This window comes from Cryptococcus depauperatus, chromosome 4 (genome assembly GCF_001720195.1).
Source record: "Cryptococcus depauperatus CBS 7841 chromosome 4, complete sequence".
NCBI lineage: Eukaryota > Fungi > Basidiomycota > Tremellomycetes > Tremellales > Cryptococcaceae > Cryptococcus > Cryptococcus depauperatus.
The window spans coordinates 1,880,303-1,904,080 of record NC_089471.1 but is presented as its reverse complement, the minus strand read 5'-3'; the positions used below and the strand labels follow the sequence as shown (position 1 = coordinate 1,904,080).

General features: G+C 43.5%; 9 protein-coding genes across 9 annotated transcripts; 5 read left to right on the top strand and 4 right to left on the bottom strand.

The window, feature by feature from the left end:
- Positions 1–235: 235 nt before the first annotated feature.
- Positions 236–808, bottom strand: L203_104056 (uncharacterized protein; the record flags this gene model as incomplete). Its single annotated transcript, XM_066213445.1, has 2 exons — positions 236–367; positions 422–808. The coding sequence occupies 2 exons, from the start codon at positions 806–808 to the stop codon at positions 236–238; spliced, it is 519 nt and encodes a 172-aa protein (XP_066069542.1).
- A 555-nt stretch (positions 809–1,363) lies between these two features.
- On the top strand, positions 1,364–3,667 carry L203_104055 (uncharacterized protein; the record flags this gene model as incomplete). The annotated part of the gene is made up of 7 exons (XM_066213444.1): positions 1,364–1,477; positions 1,525–1,549; positions 1,595–2,049; positions 2,098–2,310; positions 2,362–2,815; positions 2,867–3,042; positions 3,098–3,667. The coding sequence occupies 7 exons, from the start codon at positions 1,364–1,366 to the stop codon at positions 3,665–3,667; spliced, it is 2,007 nt and encodes a 668-aa protein (XP_066069541.1).
- Positions 3,668–5,124: 1,457 nt separating this feature from the next.
- Positions 5,125–6,029, bottom strand: L203_104054 (uncharacterized protein; the record flags this gene model as incomplete). The annotated part of the gene is made up of 6 exons (XM_066213443.1): positions 5,125–5,346; positions 5,400–5,531; positions 5,573–5,684; positions 5,732–5,811; positions 5,864–5,956; positions 6,003–6,029. 6 exons carry the CDS (start codon positions 6,027–6,029, stop codon positions 5,125–5,127), a joined length of 666 nt encoding a protein of 221 aa, XP_066069540.1.
- A 518-nt stretch (positions 6,030–6,547) lies between these two features.
- L203_104053 (40S ribosomal protein S2) lies at positions 6,548–7,456 on the top strand (the record flags this gene model as incomplete). Its single annotated transcript, XM_066213442.1, has 4 exons — positions 6,548–6,648; positions 6,694–7,106; positions 7,155–7,229; positions 7,275–7,456. The coding sequence occupies 4 exons, from the start codon at positions 6,548–6,550 to the stop codon at positions 7,454–7,456; spliced, it is 771 nt and encodes a 256-aa protein (XP_066069539.1).
- Positions 7,457–8,838: 1,382 nt separating this feature from the next.
- On the top strand, positions 8,839–10,790 carry L203_104052 (uncharacterized protein; the record flags this gene model as incomplete). The annotated part of the gene is made up of 3 exons (XM_066213441.1): positions 8,839–9,986; positions 10,040–10,487; positions 10,545–10,790. 3 exons carry the CDS (start codon positions 8,839–8,841, stop codon positions 10,788–10,790), a joined length of 1,842 nt encoding a protein of 613 aa, XP_066069538.1.
- Positions 10,791–10,942: 152 nt separating this feature from the next.
- L203_104051 (uncharacterized protein) lies at positions 10,943–13,489 on the bottom strand (the record flags this gene model as incomplete). Its single annotated transcript, XM_066213440.1, has 13 exons — positions 10,943–11,115; positions 11,176–11,357; positions 11,416–11,486; positions 11,536–11,573; positions 11,627–11,783; positions 11,839–11,850; positions 11,912–12,133; positions 12,184–12,226; positions 12,277–12,437; positions 12,488–12,658; positions 12,714–12,911; positions 12,965–13,062; positions 13,108–13,489. 13 exons carry the CDS (start codon positions 13,487–13,489, stop codon positions 10,943–10,945), a joined length of 1,908 nt encoding a protein of 635 aa, XP_066069537.1.
- Positions 13,490–13,687: 198 nt separating this feature from the next.
- On the top strand, positions 13,688–17,034 carry L203_104050 (uncharacterized protein; the record flags this gene model as incomplete). Its single annotated transcript, XM_066213439.1, has 7 exons — positions 13,688–13,940; positions 13,985–14,044; positions 14,095–14,888; positions 14,939–15,046; positions 15,096–16,399; positions 16,453–16,580; positions 16,634–17,034. The coding sequence occupies 7 exons, from the start codon at positions 13,688–13,690 to the stop codon at positions 17,032–17,034; spliced, it is 3,048 nt and encodes a 1,015-aa protein (XP_066069536.1).
- An 86-nt stretch (positions 17,035–17,120) lies between these two features.
- On the bottom strand, positions 17,121–18,490 carry L203_104049 (uncharacterized protein; the record flags this gene model as incomplete). Its single annotated transcript, XM_066213438.1, has 5 exons — positions 17,121–17,282; positions 17,340–17,440; positions 17,491–17,814; positions 17,875–17,962; positions 18,014–18,490. The coding sequence occupies 5 exons, from the start codon at positions 18,488–18,490 to the stop codon at positions 17,121–17,123; spliced, it is 1,152 nt and encodes a 383-aa protein (XP_066069535.1).
- Positions 18,491–18,683: 193 nt separating this feature from the next.
- Positions 18,684–23,544, top strand: L203_104048 (uncharacterized protein; the record flags this gene model as incomplete). Its single annotated transcript, XM_066213437.1, has 9 exons — positions 18,684–18,782; positions 18,844–18,982; positions 19,031–19,157; positions 19,200–19,290; positions 19,337–19,514; positions 19,580–22,798; positions 22,847–22,980; positions 23,045–23,133; positions 23,190–23,544. The coding sequence occupies 9 exons, from the start codon at positions 18,684–18,686 to the stop codon at positions 23,542–23,544; spliced, it is 4,431 nt and encodes a 1,476-aa protein (XP_066069534.1).
- Between the last annotated feature and the right edge of the window lie 234 nt (positions 23,545–23,778).

Sequence of the window (23,778 nt, the reverse complement as noted above, 5' to 3'; positions counted from 1 at the left end):
TCAGTGTCTCTGAATATCATCTCCTCTGTGCATATACAAAACCATTCCCCTTTTTGTTTTTCCATTGGGTATATTGGACCTTTTAGTACTTTTCTTTCTCCTTTTGGGTAGTGATGTGTAGCGCAAATCATGTCACTGTTTAAATACTTGGAGTTCATGTCATGCTTGATCTCCAAGTAAACGAACTGCATTCGTTCCCATGCATTTGCTGTTCTGAATGCAGACAATTACAACTTTATTCGCGTCCCCTCCTCGCCGCATTTATACATTCTTCTTCAAGGCCAGCAACTTTAACAACATTCACCCCTCCTTCTTGGAGAATACGAACACCTTCACACTGAACAAAATCTGGAGGCTCCTTGACGCCCTGCCATATTTGTCGTTAGCTTGAGAGCAATGGTACGAGAAAGCTTTCACAGACAAGGTATACTGTCTTTATTTTTGACTTCACCAACTCCCGCGCACAACTTGGCCCGCCCGATGTCCTGATGGAGCAAGGCTCCATTGTAGTAAAGCATTCCACGTCTTTTAACACTTCTTCTATAGGTGGTAATTGGCGGATAGAGTTTGAAAGCTCTTCATACTTTTGTCGTAAATTCGTCAAGGCATTTGCCTCGGCGTGGGTGTTTCCTGGTTTCTGCCTGGACCATCCATCTGAAAGAATTAGTCCTTTCGCTCCAAAGTGCTGAAAATGCGGCTCTAGTGCAGCAAAAGTAGCAGCAAATGCAGGGAGAAAGAGACTTGAGCCGACTGAGAATGCGCCAGGAGTGATTGGACAGTTGTAGGAAATCTCAATACAATGTCGCATAATCTCATAATAGGTGTTGTCCTCTTTATATTATCAGCTATATGTATACAAACTAGACATACCAATTGAGGAAATGGACATCTTGACGATTGGAGAAACGGCAAAAGAGAGAAAATGACAAGAATTCGACGTTGTTTGTATATATCAAAAGAATATCAAGATGCAATGAAAATTATCTGTAGATAAGCTATGAGGTAAATAAATTAGGCTCGTAAGTGGATCGATGATTTACATGCCTATCCATGAACTGCTGGTTATGTCTTGAGGAAGTCTATCGATGATTAAATATGATTTATATAAAGTATATGACAAGATTTAAGAAAGATAATGAAAGTCATTCTATAGGCAAACTGCCAGTTGAATCTATTAGGCGCCCCCGATAATTGCATGCCTATCCTTTGCTCTGCTATGTCATTTAGAATCACGTGACTGAAGATAAAAAATTACGTGCCTTCAGCTGTAGTTTTTTTTGAAGAATTGCAGAAATTCTACCATTTCATATATATTATCTTTTTTTTCTATACTTTCTTTTCCATCCGTCAAATTCTTTTTAGGATGTCTTCTGTCGCTGGTCTGCAGCGAATTACCCCAGTGCCCACGTCGGCCGACTTTATTGATGTCGTCCTTAATGCCACTATGCGCAAGACGCCGACAGTTATCCACAAAAATGTACGTAGTTTTGCGTCCAGCAGGCATGTAGCTGAAACGTTGAATAGTTCAAAATTTCTCGTATAAGGAATTGTAAGCCGTTTCGGCTTTCTGACAACGCAATCTAACACTGTTTAGTCTACATGCGCAAGGTCAAATTCACCCAAGACACATTTGATGAGAAGCTTGGAAAAATCGTTTCGGAATTTCCAGTCCTTGACAACCTTCATCCTTTTCTTTCTTCTTTACTCAATGTCCTGTACGATAAAAATCACTACAAACTCGCTTTGGGCCAGATTAACACCGCCCGCCATCTGATATCTCAAGTAGCCAAAGACTATGTCCGTCTTTTGAAATTTGGCGATTCTTTGTACCGGTGCAAGCAATTGAAGAAGGCTGCTTTGGGTAGAATGGCCACCATTATGAGGAGGCAAAAAGACCCCTTGTCGTATTTGGAGCAAGTTAGACAGCATATCTCCAGGTTACCTGCCATCGATCCCAACACTAGAACACTCTTGATCTGTGGTTACCCCAATGTTGGAAAGAGTTCTTTTGTCAACAAAATCACCCGTGCCGATGTCGATGTTCAACCTGTAAGTTTAGAAAGAGTTTCTGGGTTGGACGAACTTATAGTTCTGTAGTATGCTTTTACCACGAAATCCCTCTTTGTCGGTCATATGGACTACAAATATCTCCGGTGGCAAGTTATTGATACCCCTGGTGTTCTTGATCACCCTCTTGAAGAAATGAACACTATTGAAATGCAGTCAATCACTGCTCTTGCGCATCTCCGAAGCGCTGTTATGTACTTTATGGACCTCTCTGAGCAGTGTGGCTATACCATTGAGGCTCAGGTATGTCATATTTCGACTATGTTTATGCCATGAGACTGACATTCCACAAAGTGCAAACTTTTCCACTCTATCAAACCTCTCTTTCAAAATAAACCCACTATTCTTGTTATCAACAAGATTGACATCGTCCGTCTTGCCGATCTTTCTCCTGAGAATAAATCTTACGTAGATACTATCCTTACCGACAAATCTGTCACTGTAGTGGAAGCCTCAACATATACTGAAGAAGGTGTCATCAACGTCAGAAACACCGCTTGTGACTCTCTCTTGGCTCATCGTGTAGAACAAAAGTTACAGGGCTCAAGAATTGAAATGATTTCTAACAAGATTCACGTTGCTATGCCTCAGAAACGGGATGATGTTGAGAGAAAGCCATTCATTCCTGATGCCATCAAACACAAGATCAAGTATGACAAGGATGACCCAGGCAGAAGGAGGTTAGAGAGGGATGAGGAACAAGAATTGGATCACTCTAGCATGGGTGTATATTCTGTAGATATGAAGAGTAAATCAGGCGATTATTCCATGATGCCATGTGCTGATACAGGACTTGCAGAGAATTATATGCTTGCCGATGATGACTGGAAATATGACACTATTCCTGAATTCCTCAATGGCAAGAATGTCGCCGACTTCATTGATCCTGATATCCTTGAGAAGTTAGATGCTTTAGAGCGAGAAGAAGAAAATTTAGAGGCCCAAGGTTTTTATGCATCTGAAGAGGAAGAGATGGTAAGTTCCATTTTACAATTCATTCTAAATATACAGCTAATATCGAATTTTGTAGCTTGATTCTGAGGAAGAAGATTTCCGTTCTACAGCTGCTACTATTCGTGCCAAGAAGGCCTCTATGAAGAAGATTTCTCAAGAGAAGAACCATCTTCAAAATAGACCTATTATTCCTCGGAAAAAGAAGCACGTAACCCTCTCCGAGTTCACTACCGGAATGCGCGCTGTAGGACACGATCCCATGGTTCTTGAGAAGCGCGCGGCTCGATTGGTCGAAAAGAAAAAGACTGCTTGGGAAGCTTCTGAGGCTCAACGTGCTGAAGCAGGCGACGAAGAAGGTGGAATGGATGTGGACATGAATGGTGATGACATTAGGATGACTTCTACCACCACTTCCAAAAGCAAAAAGAGCGGCCTCGCGACCGATCGTGCGCCAAGAAAGAATCGTCAATTTGCAGGTTTGGCAACCAGCTCTCAGTCTGACAAGGCCAATTCGCTCCGTACATTCGCTCAAAGAGGTCCCTCGTATCATGGAAAAGCATCTGAAAGCGACAGACATATACCCATTACGAAACCCAAATGGATGTTGTCTGGAAAGCGAAAGGGTGGAAAGACTGATAGGCGATAGAGTCAAATTGTTTTTCTGTCGGATGATGACAAGAAAACAGAGATCAGGGTGATTTTTTCTACATTTCTTAGTGTATGTACGATATATACCGGTTCTTAATGCTATGAATATTTGGCTGGTTTAGAAGATCTCATTCTCAATGGGCTTATTGAATATCAAGGTTATAATAGCGGTTTTGTCTCTTCATTTAATGGATGACAGATGTCATGGTATCTGTGCTATCCATCATCTGTCTTGTTTTTATCAATGGCACAGACATTTGTTAGGACAGGCTAGACACGAATTGCCTATGAATGGTCAAGAGATTCTCACTTATAGCATCAGTTATTCCAACATTGGTTGGACATACACTTTGGGTGATCACGATGGAACAGACCTATGGTCTTATATCTCTACCTATAGCAAACAACTTATAGATACTGTGATCGGCAAACGGCGAAGCATCGTTTGATTTGGGGAACAGTACAGGGCATTGAGAACAAATCTATTCAGCTTTTGTTCGATTCTTCAGCTGATACTCCACGTTCTAATTACTCGGTCCAACAAACAACCTTTCGCCCTGTAAAGTGAGCAGCCGATCAACACTCAGTTTGAGCTGGAAAAAAAAATTGGGTTTCTTCAGTCAAGAAAGGCCACTTGAGGCACAATGCAATTCGCTCGTCCGCAAGGATTGTTTATGTTGCCTAAGTCATTCAATCGTTATTTGCTATGCTTTACAGGGGACTAGGTAGTCAAATTGACAGCGTATTACTATTTGTTATATGGTGAAAAAATATAACGACCTGGCAAAAGATATCTTGCAGACACATCTCATGCATTACACGTTGTTGACATGGCGCATTTTGAGCATTTAAATGAATGCAAAGAATAGAAAGAAAATGTTGACTGAGTTGGAGTTAAAGAAATGACAGTTGGAAAGAATGAAGGAAAAAAAAACTAAAAAAGACGTTAAACGTCCATTGTTCATGACCGTCGGTCATGACTATCTAAAGAAATAATGCAGTCTACCGAGACCAAATATCGATCTTCCAACTTGACTTTCAAACCAAACTCAGGCTTGTGCAATAACAGGCAATAGCAATAGATATGCATGCCACAAATTGGGGCCTATCGCTCGTCGTCTAATGAACTAATTATGCTTTACCTCTTCAACGTTCGTCATCGTCGTCCTCGGCGTTTGACATATCGTCTTTCGTTCCACACAATAATAGAGGAATATGATAAAGATGGTGTATAATTATAGCCGGGTAGAGATGGTTAAACAATAGTAGTGTGATAGGATCAACTTTTTTTTTCTAAAACACGAGATGATTGTCATTGTTAAACATGTTTTTCAAAATGGAAATCTTTCCTCTCCTCTTCGTGTTCACAATGATGGCTGGTTGCTGCAGATGACTGGATTATTGGCAGCCCATCGAACCGAGACTCTCCCCCCGTCTGCTCAACAGACTGCAAGTCTAGGCAATAACACAGCAACTAAATCTTTTCTTTTCTTTTTCTCTTTTGACGCGTCCATAGCTTTCCCTTTCATGCGTCGGTCCGACGCCGCCGTGTCCTTGATCACGAACCAAGACAGCTGCGCGTGTAGCCGATTCAAAAACAGCATCGACTTCTTGATTAAGGAGGGCCGAAGTCTCAAAGTAAGCGCGGGCACCAATAGAATCTGCGATTCGCTGGCCCTGCACCAAGATCAGCGTCATGATTGTAAAAGTGCAACTTGTAATATACTCACGTCCTCGCGAGTAGTATATTTGCTTGGAGAGAAAGTGCCATCTGCAATGGCCTTATCTCGCAAATCGGTCTTGCAAGCGACAAGAATGACAGGAATAACTTTGCCGCAAATTGACCGGACTTCTTCTATCCACTATTACACTTTCAGCACAAGCACAATGTAGAGAACATTACCTTTTGCGTCACATTCTCTAATGAATCTGGTGTATCCACAGCAAACGCAATCAGAATAACGTGTGCTTTGGAGTACGAGAGTGGGCGCAGGCGCTCATATTCTTCCTGCCCTCTGCATTGAAAACGTAAGCATGTCGCCATCTCATAACCATCACCTACGCAGTATCCCACAATGCTAATTGTACTGGCTTCCCGTCTAGCTCAATTTCTGTCACATAATTATCAAACACAGTCGGTTCCTATACACATTTAGTATCTTGCTTAACATTCCATAACAAAAACCCAACTCACGTAGTTTTCTGGGAAATGCCCAACTGCAAATACATTCAAAAGTGAAGTCTTTCCTGCGGCACCGTCGCCGACAATAACAAGCTTCCTCCTTATCTGACCACTTATCAGCTATCAACATAGTGCAAGTTGTAGTACATACAGCACGGTTGTTGGGACTGCCCGACATTATGTTTATTTAAAAAGACGAAATGAAATGTCAATTGGCCGTCTTGTATAGTCCGCGTGAGCTGATTTCAATCCAAATTCTTTATCTTTTAACCCGAAAATTGCGGTGCAGCAACGCTGAAAGGAGTTTGGTGCGGCGAAAGAAGGCGCAAATGAGATTTTGAAGTTGTAAAAGAAGAAAGTAATAAAGCAAAAGCAAAAGCAAAAGCAAAAGCAAAATCCAAAAAAAAAATTAATTCGATGTACAGCAAGAAAAATGACGATTTTCAATGCATGCGCTCGCCACGTGGTTTTTGGGCACTGCATCTCACGATGATTTTCAAAAGCCACGTGGTTCGGCCGATCTGTTTGGAGGCTTAAATAAAGTGTAAAGTGCCACAGTCGAATTCCCACGAAATTTAGACAAATGCCGTGTTTGATCCCGTTACTCTCTATCCAAAACTGTTGAGCACAATTTGTAACCAGCCATCCTTCAAGTTTGCCTCGCATTTCCCTTACGACTTTAAAAAGATAATTAAAATGGCTGAACGTGGCGGTTTCGGACGTGGTCGTGGTGGCGCTGGTGGCCGAGGCAGAAGAGGCCCTCGTCGAGGCGGCAAGAAGGAGGAGGACAAGGAATGGTGAGTGAGGGGCAAGTATAGAACGAGTGATTGACCGAGGTGTAGGGTTCCCGTTACTAAGCTTGGTCGATTGGTCAAGGATGGCAAAATCAAGTCCATGGAGGAAATCTACCTCTTCTCTCTTCCCGTCAAGGAATTCCAGATCATCGACCTTTTCCTTCCCTCCCTTAAGGACGAGGTTATGAAGATTATGCCTGTTCAAAAGCAAACTGATGCTGGTCAGAGGACCAGATTCAAGGCTTTCGTCGCCGTCGGTGACTTTGACGGACACGTCGGTCTCGGTATCAAGTGTGCCAAGGAAGTCGCTACTGCTATTCGAGGTGCTATCATTGCTGCCAAGCTCTCTATCGTTCCTGTTCGAAGGGGTTACTGGGGCTCTCACATTGCTGACCCTCATACTGTTCCTTGCAAAGTTTCTGGCAAGAGTGGCTCTGTCATGTGCCGATTGATCCCTGCTCGTATGTTGTTGAACGAGATTTGAATACGGCAGCTTATGGATGAATTAGCCCGTGGTACCGGTATTGTCGCTGCCCCTGCCTCTAAGCGAATGCTCCAGATGGCTGGTATTCAGGATTGTTATAGTATGTCTTGAACTGCCACTGACAAACCTTTCTGACAACTCGTAGCCCAATCCAAGGGTTGTACTGCCACCCAGGGTAACTTCTTGAAGGCTACCATGACTGCCCTTGCCAAAACTTACCAGTTCCAATCCCCTGACCTTTGGACAGTCATTGCTCCCGGTCTTACTCCTTACGACGAACATGCTGCTTGGTTGGCCATCGCTGCCAAGAAGGCTGCCAACTACTAGGTTGATTAGCATCTAGATTGGAGTTTGTAGTGAGATGAGATCATATTGTGGTCTTTTATTCACACTCTCTGCGCCCACATTTCTACTGCGCGGCTAACCAAAAACCTGGGAAGATCTATGACACTGACTTGCACTGGATGTCGGGTCTGTGAGTGAGTTTGCGATGGCGACAATTCTTTATCAATTGCCGACTAGACATTTTACGAAGACAATGAAATAGAAGAAATTGAAGTTCTTGACATATCCTTTTCTGCTGCAATTTCTTGAAGTCTTGACGTTCCGAATTGCCAATTTAACGCTTCTCGTTTTCGAATATCTATGACAGCACAACTGAAATTCAAAAATATCAGATTTCAAGAAGGCATTTATCTATGTGGTCCGAGGCCTTCGTTCTATGGGTCTCCAACTCCAACCGGTGAGAATCGTCTTTGAAGACTTGATCTCATCTGTACGCACCTTGCTTCAGGTGGATTAAAACTGTCTAGTAGGGTCTTATTTGCTTTTCTTTACTAATCATCTTGATATGACCAAACGGCTTAAACAGAACATCATCTTTTGAATATAATTTGAGATGTTGATGACTCGAACAAGGAAGTCTACATGCTAAAAACAAGTTTGTCTCATGCGATTGCGCGCTCAACCCAAATCTCAAGGAAATGCCTATCACTACGGAATCGAAAACCGGCCACTTGCCAGAGTGAACTTTCGGATATAGAAGACAACATCAAGCTTCACATGATACCTACTCACACAAGAGCAAGCTTCCATTATTTCAACGAATGCTGATCTCTTTTCAAATCGAGGAAGAAAAACGACTAATGGTGGCATGCCAATTCAAGGGATGACTCTACATTTTTCAAGTCAATGCATGAACCTAGGATTGAGCTATCAAAAAAAAAACATTGGCCAGGCCAGTCAGAACCTTATTGCGATCTTTAAGGCCTATACAGCCAATGACGACAGCTTGAGCGCTTGATTACCGAGTACTGCAAGAATTGTTAAGCGAAAGAGCGTGACAGTTTACATTACGGAAATCAACTTGAATCCCAATCAAATTAGACAATTATATAAGTAATTTATGAGTACCATAGACAGATCAGATGCTCTCTATATGGATGACAACTACTTGTACATGTTGATATAAAAAGGATTATGGATATGAATAATGAGCGAACAAACCATTACTATAAAGCATTTAAACATATTGGATAATTGGGACCGTATATATTTTTATTTTCTTTCGGAACCGGAAAAAAGTTGTGACGCGTTTTTCAAAGTAAAACCAAGTTTAATATAAAACAAAAGTAGAAAATCATGTTTCTATTTCTTTCATTTCCTCAAGATATAAGAAGAAATCTATTTTGCTTCTGCTTCTCTTCATAATGATTAACAAATATCCCCATACTCCTCCTCCGCCCATCCTGTTTCCTAAACTTCTTCCTCTCCTCGTTTCTCGATTGATTACAGGTCCTATTAACTTGTCATTGGTACCGACATTGGAAACTGCGTTATACATACAACGCTCTATCAAAATTGAAGCAAAATCATTAGAACCTGCAAGAATCAAACATCAAGAAAGTTTAGTGCCTCTTCAGAAACTATTGGAGATTTCGGCCTCTCATCCCAGTTCTATAAGAGCATCAGTCCTCATTGATGCCATTCTAGTTTATCCGCTCCATTCGCCCGTGGTCAGCCAAGTGCTGACAAATGTATTCCAAGACTCTGCAGATTTCCTTGAAATATGGCGTAGTGATGTTTTACCAGAAGTTATCAAACGGTTAAAGAGTAGCACTCAGAGGGAGATCAGTTTAGCAACTCTAATACTACTAGGAATATGGAGAAGTCATACCAATCTCATAGAATTGATTTTGAAAAGCAAAGTGGATGTCTTGAGAGGGTTAAAGACGGCCTACATGGTATTGTCAAATAACGGAGACCTAAATGAAGCGAAAAGATATCAGGCAAAGGAGGAAATTCTTATTATCAGCCGACAATTAGTACTGCAAGCAGAAAATAGCAAGGAAAAAGAAGAGATACTTGGATTCATGGGGAACGCCGTCTCTCAAGTGGGTGTTTTAGAGGGAAAAGATCTTCGGGCAGATTGTGAAGCTCTTTTGGGACTTGGCGCCAAATCTTTCAGCCCTGCAAAAGGAGCTACCAGTATTCTTGAAGAACGTCGTGAAGCTTTTGCAAAAACAGATCCAAGGGTTCAATCTATTCTTGCTCTTTTCCCCTCGATCCCAGCTCACCTTCTCCTGGCTGCCTTTTCTCATCCACAATTCTCCAATATTCCTTCTGGGTCCAAAGCTACAGCTGGTGAGCAGGCTGAGCCTCTGCTTGCCTGTATGTTAAATGATGGTCAAGGATTACCAAATGAATTGGAGGAACTGAGAAAAGCTATTAATCAAGTAAGCTTACAACAAGGCGATGAAAGCAGAGCGATAGAGTCTCAAAAGAAATTTGAGAGGAGAAATATCTTTGATAATGAAGATCTTGATATGTCCCGGCTTCATATCAAGGGAAGTGATACGTAAGTATCTTTAAACGGTCCGTTTGTGGTTAGTTCGTTGATAATCTATCCAGTGCTCTACCTGAGCTTAACGACGCCATTCCTTCCTACATCCGTGACTCCGTTCAACGACTTATTGCCCTACAATCTGAAGAAGACGAGACTCGTCGCCAAGCTTTGGCGGATGCGAACCTTCTGCTCTCAGACGATGAAACAGATCTGGATGACTCTGGCGTAATACCTTATCGCTCACGTGTCTCCGGGGGCGACTCAGAGGATTCAGTACCAGTGGACGTTTCGGCTGAAGCGGTTCAAGTGGTCAAGCCCAATCCCGATAAGAATGGTCGAGGTATGACAGACAAGCAAAAGCAAGGGATACTAAGGACGTTGTATATGGAAGATCCAGGTTTGTTTGATAGGGATGGCGTCACAAGGAGGAGTGATGGGAGAAAGAAGTTGAGAGAAAAAATTGGATGGGATGACGGACAAATTGAAGGGTGGCGAGTCATGCTTGAGCGAAACGTAGGTTCTGTTCGCATTCATCCACAAACTTGAAAGTAAAACTGAATGCTGGATCAGCCCAACAAGGATCTTATCCTCGAGGCGCATATGGATAACATGACTCAAAGACCAGCACCATGGGAACGTCATGAATTACCAGCTCATCTGCAAAACAGAAACATAGCTTCTGGTCCATCATCAAATAACGAAGGTAAGAGTTCGTCGAGAGGAGGTAAAAAAAGGCAAAACAGAGGAAGTAGCGGACATAATAATAGTTCCAGGACGAGAGGGCATGATCGCAAGATGAGGCAAATGGGTATATAACATTGTTTAATGTTTTGGTATCCAAGACATAACAAACGCACCTCAGGTCATCGTTAGCGTTGTTTGTCAGTATTTACACTATAAAGAACATCATCTTGAAATCTGCATCTGCCAATTACCGTCTGTTTCTATAGCATCACAACAAGTCATCGTTAATACAAAGACCCATATACAAGTTTGCCATCCACAATGACAGCTTTAACCTCAACGTTCAATATTTCATCGTCGAGAACGGAGAGAAGATCACCATTCCATAACACGGCGTCGAACTTTTTCCCAGGTGTCAAAGATCCTACTCTATCCTCCGAAAAAGAAGCATATGCCCCTATATGGACATGGCCCATAAGTGTCACCCAGGCTAATACACGAAAGAAATAATCCTTACCCCACACAGTCATACCCCTTAAAGCCTCAACTCTGGTTAATTTCTCTTGTATATACCACCCTTTCTTTCCATGTGGTGAATTTCCTACTCTATCTTTTCGAGTAACAGCGGCATAAAAACCTTCTAGAGGATCTATAGACTCTACAGGAAAATCAGAGCCAAGCGCCATGTGGCCACCGTGGCTTGTTTAGGTTATTCTATAGCATAAAGAAGGAATGGAGAAGAAGACTTCAAACTCACGAGAGATGGGATCGCCAAGCGTAAGCGCCCTTTATACGCTCAGGTCCAAGACGGTCTTCGGCATACCACATCTGTCCTTCATCAGTTCTTGGCTGTAAGAGACAAGGGAAAAAGACACACGTCACTTGTGGCGTGGGTGGGTTGCATGCTAGCAATGACTGAAGAACGTTAGCACTATCGGGATGGGTGCTTATAAGAAAACCCGATTTACCTTTCATCTCTGCAGCACGTTTAATGTCTTCCAATCTCATAACCTGAGCGTGTTCTAGCCTGAATCGAGCCTCGTGTAAAACTGTAGTGTTGGAGGCAGAAGATTCAATAGCGTCAAGTACAATCTTGGCAGCTCTGTCGCCAATTGCATGTATATTCTTGTACGCATTATATCAGACATAAGCGCTAAAATCTTACGAGCCATGAGCTTACCACTTGCCAACCCTGAACATTATTGTCAGTCCAATCTAATTCTTTCGCGCAAAGGTCATAAAAACAAACATACAGCTTGATGCCATTGTTTGACTAGAGGCTTCCACGTTTCTTCCTTTTTTAGCATAAGTCCCCTCCACCCGGGCTTATCGCTGTAGTCGTCAATCAGTGCTGCTCCTCGAGAGCCAAGGGCACCATCTGCAAACAACTTGACAGAACGAAGAGTGTAATGACCGTCAAAGTCATCATAAAGTGGTATCTCGTCCCCGCAGTAGTCTTTATCCTCGCATGAAAGCTTTCAGCAGTGTCAGAAATGAGAGAGGACAATATGGCCAATATACATACCATATTATAGAATCGAATGGGTAATTTGCCGTGGTCTGCCATTCTGCTCTTTTGAGTCTTTTATGCCACATGAAACACAAAGGACATATATACCTTTTCCAAAATGGCTGATCGCTCTCAAATCCTTGGGCATCATGTACCCCTGTCAAGCCTTTGCTCAAAGCATCTCTTGCCATGATTTTCAGAAAACGCTCCCTATCGAGATCGGTCCAAGGTGGTTGGATCTCTGAGAGTAGCTTCCTTGCATTATCAATCTGTTTTCCTAATCAGTTCTCAATGCAGCAGATGACGGAAAGCCTCGCACGAAGATGCCCGTAGGTTTGCCTGAAGAATCACGAATGACCTCCCCACCGTCTACATCTGGAAGATCCCCAAGCTGATTCAAGATGGCAGAAGATACCCATTGGACGTGGAAGTCCACCCTTGCTAGACTGATTGGTAAACCTCTCAGGATATCAGATTTTTCAAATGCTTCCTTTTGTCATACAAAATCAGAGGATGTTCCAATGCCATGAATTCAAATAACTTACAGCGGTAGGAAACTCTTTAGGCTCCCATAAATTTTGATCCCACCCCTGACCTTCTATCCATTTTCCTTGTTGAGGTGGATTTTGTATAACAAAGTCCTCTGTGCGTTTGACGACTCCTTGAATGGAGCGGCATCCACGAAGGATAAGTTGTTGGGAGCTACCATAACCTAAGGGGTGCCCATGAGAATCTATGAAGCCCTGTACAAATGGATCAGCCGTTCAGCACTCGAGAGCCGAATTAATATATTTACCGGAGTGACTATATGTCCTTCGGGTATCCAAAAAATCCTTGTAGACTCTCCGTGTCTCATCTCATACTGGTTCTTGATCCATTTTCTTCTAATTTTATCTACCAACCTATTAGCCCTGCTTACGGCATACCTTAAAGACGTACTCAAGCTCCCATTATCTATCACTTCACCATGCCTGACCATAACGCATTCTACGCTACCGACAGCTGCTTCTTCCCAAGCTTTGTACTCGGTCGCCTCGACATTGTAAGGTACGGTATATACTTTCTGTCCCTTGTTTGAGCAGATGGCATATCTCTCTGGTAGTGACTCTCCCTCAGCTACATAAGCCTTTTGATCTGAAGCGCCGACAGCTTTCGACTGTTTTTGTACGTAGATGATGATAGCAGCAACAATGAAGACAGTTATGCAGAGATGGAGTGATTGAAGCGAAGTGCGACGAGGAGGATGACGCTGGTAAGGCTGCGCACCAGAGGCTTTGACAGACGACCGCAATTCTCTTGACTTCTCATACTTATCGTCCATTTTCTCAGCAGTTCAACGACCTTTCTTGCCAACAATGTTGAATATGTCAATGCAAACGTCCAATTGAATACATTTAGAAATATCATTTGGTCATTGGCGTTGAAACTAGGTGGAGGCAATCATAGATCACGTGATCTGTACATCCATAAAATAGATAGTAATCCAAAACATTATTTACAACTTTTGAATGTAAGCAATATGAACTTGCATTCAAGAGGAAAAATCTTCTCCACTGCAATACTATTATGGTTACTCTCAGCGCTGATTCCTGCTGTCTTTGCGTTGCAGAAGGAGCTTGCAGGCATTGTTGACTGGCACAAGCCTCTTGTGGGTGAACCCATATTGGAGCCGACACCACCTCTCTTTGTAGAAGATAGTGGTAGAAGACGATTGGTACAAATTACAAAGAAAAACATATTGGCGGTTTTGAATGCCGATACGGGGGAGCTCGGTGGGTTGTTTATGGTATTATGAGAGGTATCTAACTCAATATAGTTTGGAGACAGAAGCTGGAAGCGGTTGACCCCGTGGTGTCATTCCACGTTCAAAACGATTGTAGGTTGGCAGCAAAGATTCATGAGATGAGATTCTGACTCATAGCTTAGCTGTTTTCTTGCTTTCCGGACCAGGCGCATCAAATGCCCGTCTTTTGTCTTTATCTACCGGCTATGTCCTTTGGGAAGGTTCCTTGCTCGACTATCAAGAGGCTAAACTTACTACTCCCTATCATCTTGGTACAGATGCCGCCTATTTGCCTGCTCAAGGCAGCGAACCTGCTAGCTGGGTAGTTCTCTGTGACGGAAAACGCGTTACGAGACTGAGGCATGATGATGGCTCTGTTGTTTGGAGTTTGGAATTGCCCGCTGCAGCATCCAACATGGTATTCAAACAAATCATGCCATCTGGATCGTCTATCCACCTCCTTGCTCTACATTATAGTTTCGCAGTCCAAAGCCTTCTCACCTCTACCATATCCCTGGACAAGCCTATTCTCAAAGCTGACTTTGGTCAAATCCCATCTCTTATTCAAGTTCCCGAGCAGGCATTACTTGCAAGCTCTTCAGAGCGCGGAAGCGCTTCTGCGGTATGGATAGAGCATGGTCGTATTCGGACTGTTCTTATAAAGGAGAATGGGCAGCTGGGGAAGGTCAAGGACCTTTTGCCTGATCGAGGAAAGCTTTATTCCGAGATCTTAGATGTCGGCCTGAGGCACAAGGGAATCGTACTGGGGAAGAGAGAGGATGGAGGTGTGGAAGTTTTAGATGTAAAACGTGGAAGAAAAGTGGAAGAATTCGAGCTTTCAAAAGACTCGCCCGACAGATCTGAATCGATCTATTCAGGCGTGGCAATAGATAAGGGCGTAATCGTCAATCGGGTGTACTGGTCATTTGTTATGGGCGTATGTACAGGGTGCAAACGTGAAGGGCAGTAAAGCTGACAGCTGGTTAGGTTGGAGTTGCCCAAACAATTGACATTCCAAACTCTGCTTCAGATGATGTGATAACGTCTGGTTTCACATTCGCCTACGATGATCTATCCCATGGCGTCCTTATTCATGTAGGCCTCTTCAATCGTTCTTATCTCTATTATTAATACAATTGTGTAGGCTGCTGTATCTCCATCTCTAGACAATAAACACCTTCCCACTCTCATACTGTTTACCTCCTCATCTGCAGTCCAACATATGACTCACAACACTTCAATTTGGACAAGAGAAGAGGGATTGGCAGACATTGTTGGTGTGCAGTTTGTGGAGCTTGGCGAGCCCGACGTGGAGGAGGTTAGAGACATACTGGTGGAAGAGAGCTTTTTTGGAAGGGTGACTAGACATATTACTGAGCTCAAAGATTTCCCAGCATATTTGTATCGTTTCATCAAACGCTTCACTACCGCTTCTTACACATCAACACTTCTAATGAAACCTCTCAACTCAACTCATCTTCACCGCGATCAATTTGGTTTTCAAAAGCTGCTTATCCTCTCTACGGGAAAAGGAAAACTCTACGCATTGGATTCAGTTAACGGTAGGATTATCTGGACAAGAAATCTTGGCTTGTTGAACAAGGGACGTCCAGAAATTAGCTTAGAAGGTATCTGGACAGTCAAAGGTAGCGAGACAGAAGGGCCAAGGCTTGCTATAGTGGGTGTAAAGTCGGTTGGGGAGAAGGTTGAGACGTTGGCTTGGCACGTTGAAGCCTATACCGGCAAGGTTATCGGCGACATTAGCAGACGAACCGGTCTTCCTCTTGGAACGACTCTCTTTGAAGGGAGAGTTAAAGACGCATTCCTCTTACCTTATCGAAATTGTGATAGCAAAACACAAGTGGTAGCAGTTGTAGATGATCAGAACCAGGCGCACATTTGGCCCAGCTGTAGAAAAGTGACTAAAGAGCTCACAGAGAACTCTGACAAAATTTTCTTCGCAGCACCTTCCTCAACCATTGATAGTATAACGTTCCAGGGCTTCACGCTGTCACCAATGGCAGGAAACGGCAAGACTTTTTCCGCTAATCTTCTCTGGTCTCTTCCCTTTCATGAAAAGGAAACCGTCTTGGATGTTCAACCTGTCAAGCTTGATGCCATTGCAAGTTTTGGTCGTGTGCTTGGCGACAAATCTACACTTTACAAATATATCAACCCCCACCTGCTCATCATTAGCACCTTTACAGCCCCCGAGCCTCATCTTTCACTCATCGACCATATCGTTCCTGGCCAAGGTCGGATTTACGTATTAGACACAGTCTCTGGGTCAATCATCTGGTCTACAATCATCGAAGGACTTGGAGATGGACAGTTAATCAAGGTGGGTATGGTGGAAAACTGGCTAGTGTATACTTGGCTGGATGGTGAAAGATGGAGGTTGGGTAGTGTGGAGATATACGAAGATACTGGGGAGAGAAAAGGTGTGACGTGAGTTTCTAGCCTTAAATTGGTCTCTTTTTTGTCAGCTAACAACCCGAAAGGCCATCAATGACAAGCTTCCAAAAACAAAGAGTCAAAACTTTTGCTCAAACATTTATACTTCCAACAGACGTTCAAACCATCGGGTTCACTACTTCCAAAGCTGGAATAACTACCAAGGAGCTTGTCGGTAGGTGCTCTGCAATCTCTTACTCATTGGTCAGCTTAGAACTCTTGTTATAGTGGTCAACAGCAGGAACCAGATCTTCTCCTTACCTCGTCGACTGTTGGATCCACGAAGGCCTGTTGGCAAACCATCCTCTAGGGACAGAGAGGAAATGCTGATCCCTTACGATCCTCTTTTGCCTTTTGATCCCACAAGAGTGATATCTCACGAATACGAGCTTCAGGGCGTGACAAATCTTTACACATCCTCATCTTTGTTGGAATCAACTTCCCTTCTTTTTGCTTGTGGTCAGGATCTATTCCTCACCCGGGGTCTTGCTCCTTCAGGTAGTTTTGATATACTTTCCGACAATTTTAACAAAGCCCAATTATTACTCACATTGGGGGCTTTGAGTGTGGGAATTTCCTTGGCTAGACCGGCGGTAAGGACAAAAATGTTGAGAATGAGGTGGTTCTAGATGGGGTGCTGTGACATCAAGTATAGTAATACGTCATAAGATGTTTCTTCAATGTATAGCGCATCTTTCAAGAAGTCATGATAGTATTATACATTTTTTATGAGCATCCGAGCGGTATCGAGTAAGTTTTGCAAAATTTCGTCAAACCGATCACTTTCAGCTCTACCCTCTGCTAAGAGAGCTGGGACATCCAAAACTTCTATTTCAATCTCACATGTAAGATCTTGCTTTGTGGGATCTTTCGCGCTCTGCAGCCAAAAGCTCAGTCTCATGTTAAAATATTAATTGTACAAACAAAAACATACAGGCATATACACAGAGGTAAGATCGACTTGACAGATTTGATGACGATATGAAGCTCTGTCTTTGATACGTGTACCTTTGGGAGAACTTGATGGTATATTGCCTAATGTGTTATCAAATTCACCGTCATGCGTTAAACAGGAAAAGACATACAGGGCTCTTCAACACTGACACTAATTCTCAGATCGTAAGGCATACCTGGACAAAACACATTCATATCTGCTATTCTTTTTTTGCGAATACATGCCACAACTTCACCCGTCTTTGTATTCCGAGAGACTCTGACCTTTCCTCCATGCCCGCCAGTGTCATAAAAAGAATCTGTTAGCCTATGGCGAGAAAATTCCAGGCGGCCAGCGTTGGATGAAAGCTTCATTTGGGATTCAGTTGCACGATTGAGAAGATCATTGAGAGATTTATGATGCGATCTCTCTAGGGTAGCAACAAAAGGTCCAACTGGAAAATCATGAGGCAATACTATTTATTTATTTTTCATTCAGCACTTGTAAACCAAGACAAGAGATCCCCAAAACGCACTCATTTCGCTCAGGGATGGCATGTGGATTCGCCTTGGCGGCTGACCGCTTTCAGTGAGGGCAATAAGTTGTCCTATCTTGACTTCGATCTGCGTTTTCTACATGAGCTATCACTGCAACGTAGATACAGCTTTACATACTTCGACATTTTCCAAGCCAACAGTGGAGTTCATGATGAACTCTCCCACCACTGAAGTAAATGGATTTCTGGGCGATATGTTAAAAGCTGAGCCTGTAAGTGACAGTGAATGATTTGGATGAATATGCTGGCTTGAAACGGGTTCATGACCATTATATGCTCTGCGTGACTCTGCTTCTGATTGATCAGACGACACTCTTGCCCTCTTTCGACGTGGTCCACCGCTTTCTAGGTCATCCTCTGCCCACTGCCTAGGCTGATGGCCTGGAATAGCAGCGTATGGCTCTTTATGTTGTCCGCCATGAGCGTCTTTATCATTTTGTGACGACATGGCAGCCTGGTTCAAGCGGTGGTATGGGATGTCGGGGTCTGTATCTGGACTGGCGTAGCGAGGCGATAGCGACTGGTATTCCTGTGAAGCCTTTGATAGAGAAGATCTGTATGGCCCACGAGCATGAATAGGAATGTAAGCCGACATTGTTTTAAATCAAAAAATAATAATAATTAAATATAAATAGTTGCAATTAATGTTAAAAGTCCCCCAATACTAGCATTGTTTTTTTTTATATTCATCAAAAATCAAAGGCAAGTTATTTTACATTTGTTCAAATTCTATCTTCAATCAACATTTCATCTTGAATTCACTAGAAGCAGACAAGACTGCTCAAGAAATGTCTAGAAGCAACCCATTCAGTGTGCTCGCCATGGACAACAACCCAGATGCTGGACCTAGTACTCGAAGTATTGAAGGAGATGAGGTGGATGCCCTGGTACATTGCTCAACTATAAATCATCAAGGAATCAAACAGATGGCTCACTGACCCTACCTAGTGGCTAAAACTTAAGAAGAGAAATGATGGCGTGGACGTTTGCGTCTCTGAAAAGATTGATCTTGAGGATCTGCCAAACGAATGCAATTTGATGGCTGTGGCTAACCAGAGGGGTTTACTGGTCGTGGGGAGCAACGATGGTATGATATCTTCATATGGATGTATGTTCTGGATCTGACATGTCTCAGATGTACGGATATATAGGCTCAAAGATATTCATGATTTGATAAATGAAGCTCCTGCCGGAGGAAAAACCTTACCTGAAGCCACCCCGTTGCGAAGAATTGGTTTGCCGGCAAGGCCAGTGTGGATCAGGCAAGTGGTAAAATATGTTGTTGCTCGACTTACAATTTATAGGCTTGCCATGAATGAGGAGTATTTGATTGTCGCCACAGCTCATAGCTCTGGTGTGTTTGTCTGGAAATTTCAAGATGTGGTAATGGGAGATGTGAGCTTGAGTTAACGGAGCCAGAGTCAACATTGATGAGACATAGACACCACCTCTTCATTCATTTACTTCCGATATTCCCAACCGGATTCTCGATGTCCTTCCGAATCCTGCTACAAGCCAGACTGGAGGATTGGTGGCGTTAGTTGCAGATGAAAGAGTAATCATGGCAGATATCATCAAAGGCATATTTTTGTCGTCTATTGAAGGCCCTTTTACATGCGGTAAGCTTGATTTCATGTTGATTGTTGGTTTGGTGAGCCAGCCTGACACTACACAAAAATCTCAGCAAGCTGGTCAGTAAGAGGAAAACAAATTGTTTTGGGTAAACCCAATGGTCAACTTCAGCAATATACTCCGGAAGGCGTCCCCAAAACAGAAATCCCATCACCTCCAGATCTTGATGCTCATCCGTCTTTTGTTCAATGGTTGGAAAACGACCTTTTCCTCGTGACTTACGTTCAAAACCGTGAGAACACAGATTCAGATCCTATTGAACAATACGTCATTCACCGTCGAGGGGAAGATTACACTTTTGTCAAATTTTTTGATCCACTGAACGGCATGGGCTATCCTGGAAGATCGGAGGAATTCCGACATTATGCTGGATTGAGTGCTTGGGGGACAGAGAGCAAACATCTGGCGTTTCTTGTATCGGGAGCGACTTCCGATATTGCAGTGATGAATGGTTGTCCCTCTTTGAAAAATGACACGCCATCATGGGAGGTTCTTTTCCTCGACGGTCCAGACAGGGGTACTTTACCAAGCGCAGATGCCAAACTTGGTCGTCATAATACATCACCTATTGGTTTCGGTTTCGATTTCACAAGCAAGGATCCTGTGCCACAGAGCACAGATGGCACTCTTCCCGATCTTCTACCTGTACCGAGACTCTTGACTTACAGTCAAAATGGTACTATTATATCTTATGATGTTCGCAACCCCGACGCTGGGCCTTATCCCGGAATGATAGCTGCACTGGTCGACAAATCAGAAAAGCCTGTTCTTGATGAAGCTAAGAATACCCGCGCTTCATTCCCTGCTTCTGTAACTACCCATGCAGCCCCAAAAACCTCAGCTTTCGGCTCTGCTAATGGACCTACGGCCTTTGGTTCTGCATCTGGCTCAACAGCTTTTGGGGTAAAATCTTTTGGATCAACCAAGCCTGGAGCTTTTAGCAGCCCAGGGTTTGCCGATCCTTCAAAAACTAGTATAGCTGGCAGTCATTCAGCATTCGGACAAGTTTCCATGTCGGGACAGCACAATGTATCGCAACCATCTGGCTTTGCTTTTGGCCAGTCATCTTTCGGGTCGTCTGCGGTCAAATCTGCCACTTTTGGAGGCTCTGCTTTCCGCCCAAAGTCAATGGATCCTGCGACGTCCGATTCGTCTAACAGCTTGACCAATACGAATCTTACGAAGCCTGCGGCATCTAACACTCCTGCTTTTGGATCTTTTTCGGGGAAAACTAACGTCTCTTCGGGCTCAGGCTCCGCTTTTGGTCCATCATCATTTGGTTCTGCAGCCAGACCTGCTTTTGGATCTGCGTTTGGATCTGTTACTCGGCCCTCAGGATCTGCTTTTGGCCAGTCGTCATTTGGGTTCAACTCCAAACCTGTTCAGTCTGGGGATTCCGCCTTCGATCGTAATGCTTCCTTTTCTACATCTACCGACCCCCCAGAGGAAACCTTATCAACCGGGGCATTTGAAGGGACTGCATCGGTTGTTGGTTATAGCGCGAAGCCAGCTATTTTTGCAAGCACCGAAGGTGGGAATAAAAGTTCTCCAGCTTTCACAAACAAGAGCGGACCGGCATTCAAGGGATTCGGTGCGTCCTCTGGTGCAAATACCTCGTCTCCTATTGCGGATCCCGAGAAGGAAGAAAATTCATTGGCCTTCGGGTCATCTGCATCTTTTGGCCCATCACAATTTGATTTTTCAATATCTGGGAACGAAGAGACCTCTCCTGCTTCTGCAATTTCTCCAATAACTCCATCTATAGACAAACCACCCTTGTCTTCTCTTGATATACTAACAGATGCCTTGTTGAGCGATGAAAAGCTTGCTGAACAGACTTCTATTCATGAACCATCTGGACATTCCAGTGAGGACCAGGAGCTGATTGCAAATGCGAAAGAAAGTAAAATAAAAGAAGAAGCGAAGAATGTGGAGAAAGAGGAAAATCAGGACAAGTCGGATAAGCAGGACAAAGAGGGTAAGGAGAGGAAGGAGAATAAAGATGACAAAATCCCTGATGCCTCTTTGGATAAGGAGGAAGAGAGGGAGACGGAAAAGAGGGAGGAAGAAAGGCAAAAGCATGATGAGGAAGTGAAAGGCCCATCGAATTCTGCAATGTTTAACCCATCGACTAGCGCAAAGGATGTGGATACATTCAAAGAATTAACTTTTAACGGCTCTTCAACACCCGAGTCTTTGGGACAAGCTAATGCATTCCCAAAATCTGCGTTTACTTCTGGAGAGTTCTCTTCAGAACCAAAGCTTGCCACACCTGCGTTCGGTCAATCATCATTTGGGCTTACCAATAAGCCTGTAGAATTTGGAGCGTCTGCGTTCAATCAAAGAGTCACTTCTTCTACATCTATGCGTTCCTCAGAGACTCCTCCATCAGTCACAGCGTTTGGAAACACTGCATCTCCTTTTGGGTTTACGTCCAGAACAGCTGTTACTGCAACACCCGAAAGAGGCGATGGGGAGCCACAAACATCAGCTAACAAGAGCGAAACCGTTTTCAAAGGCTTTGGCTCATACTCAGGTGGAGGTGCCTCTATATTTGGCAAGAAAGTTGAAGAAAAAGATAAGCCTCCGGTATTTGGATCTAAACCAATCGAAGCATCGGCCTTCGGGTCTTCTTCGGCTTTCAACACTTCGCCATTTGAATCCAAACTGACTTCTCCTAAACCGATGGCTGCACTCTCCCCAGCCGCTTCCCCTTTTGCAAACAAATCGTTGTCCTCAGCAGACATAATGGCAACTGCCCGGACAGGAGACCAAAAATCTCCTATCTCAATTCTTGGTGATAATTCATCAGTATCTTCTGTAGAACAGAACTCTTTTGAAAAGGATGAAGAAGAAGAGTGGACACAAAATGAAGACCAAGAGGAGGATTATATCGAAGATGAAGAAAGTTATGTCCATGATGAAGAAGAGGATAACCTGGAGGACGAAGAAGATTTTGAGGATAGTTTTAATGGTGAACAACAATCTTACCAGTCCGAATCTCATGGCGATGATCAAGATGCGATCCCAGATCCTGTTCAACAACCCGTTTCAAGTCATGTCGAGTATGCCGCTGCAGACTCTTTTCAACTGCCCGCGAGGGTGAACATTTTTGCGGGTCTGGTCGACAAAAAAGGCACTTTTCCCTCCTCTCAGCTTTCAGAAATTCTAGCCTCAATCGATGAGCTACACATGAAATTGTCAAAGCAGCGGGAAACAGATCTCATGGCTGAACACAAGTTGGCGGATTTGAAAACTAAGATGTTGAAAAGTCTGTCTGTTCAATCTCTATCTCCAGTCTCGCTGACAATGAGCCTAGTGGACCTGAAAATAAGTCAAATAGAGAAACTAATCAGATCCAAAACAGACTCTGCTGCTGTTGATTTCTTACAACAAGTTGATCTCAGTGCCGAGCAAGTGGTATCACAAGCCAAGTTACGCAAAAACATTCAGGTGAGTGGCGCTGTAGTAGAGTATTGAAATCACTTGAGCTTATTGCGTATTATGTACGCTGCAGGAAACTGAGGAGAAGCTTGAGGTGTTAGAATCTCTAATTAATGAAGTGAGGCGTAGATCTGAGAGGGTAGCGCATTACCAGAAATCCTCGTGAGCGTTAGAACCATTAACAGCTCAGACTTTGGTTGATAACGTAATCGTAATAGTTTATCGCCAATAGAAAGAATCCAACGTCAAGTCCGCGGAATAGACACCATTATACGTGGACGTCAACAAACCATTGATGAGTTGTCTCGACGCATAATGTTTATGGGGGTATCTACTCCTGGTCGTGATGGGGTTGATGAAAGCCTCTTGGATTCTAGTGGCAGCTTTGCCTCAGGTATTAGCTTGGAGCCTAGCAAAGATGTTCTGATACAAGCCGAAGCAGCGCTCGCTGGTCCTTCGGAAAAGATCAGAAAACGACTAGGGAAGCTCAAGATTGCGACATTGAACAACCCAACAAAAGATTTTTGCAGTACAGCGATCAAGATCACGCCAGGTGGGCTTGGTCAAGTGTAATCTGACGCATGTAATTATTATCACAACGGCTTGACATTTGAGGTTGCTGGTATTGGTTGGAAAACACGTCGCTGAAAGAGTTAAATAGTGCAACAGGGAAACGTAAGGAGGGATACATTAAGACTGCACTCTGGCCTTGCAAGACATAGGTTTCATATATGCCATTCAACAAAAACTCATTTCTGCCTTTAAAGTGAATTTGAGAGGTTTTGTCAAGCCCATCGTGGCTTGAAC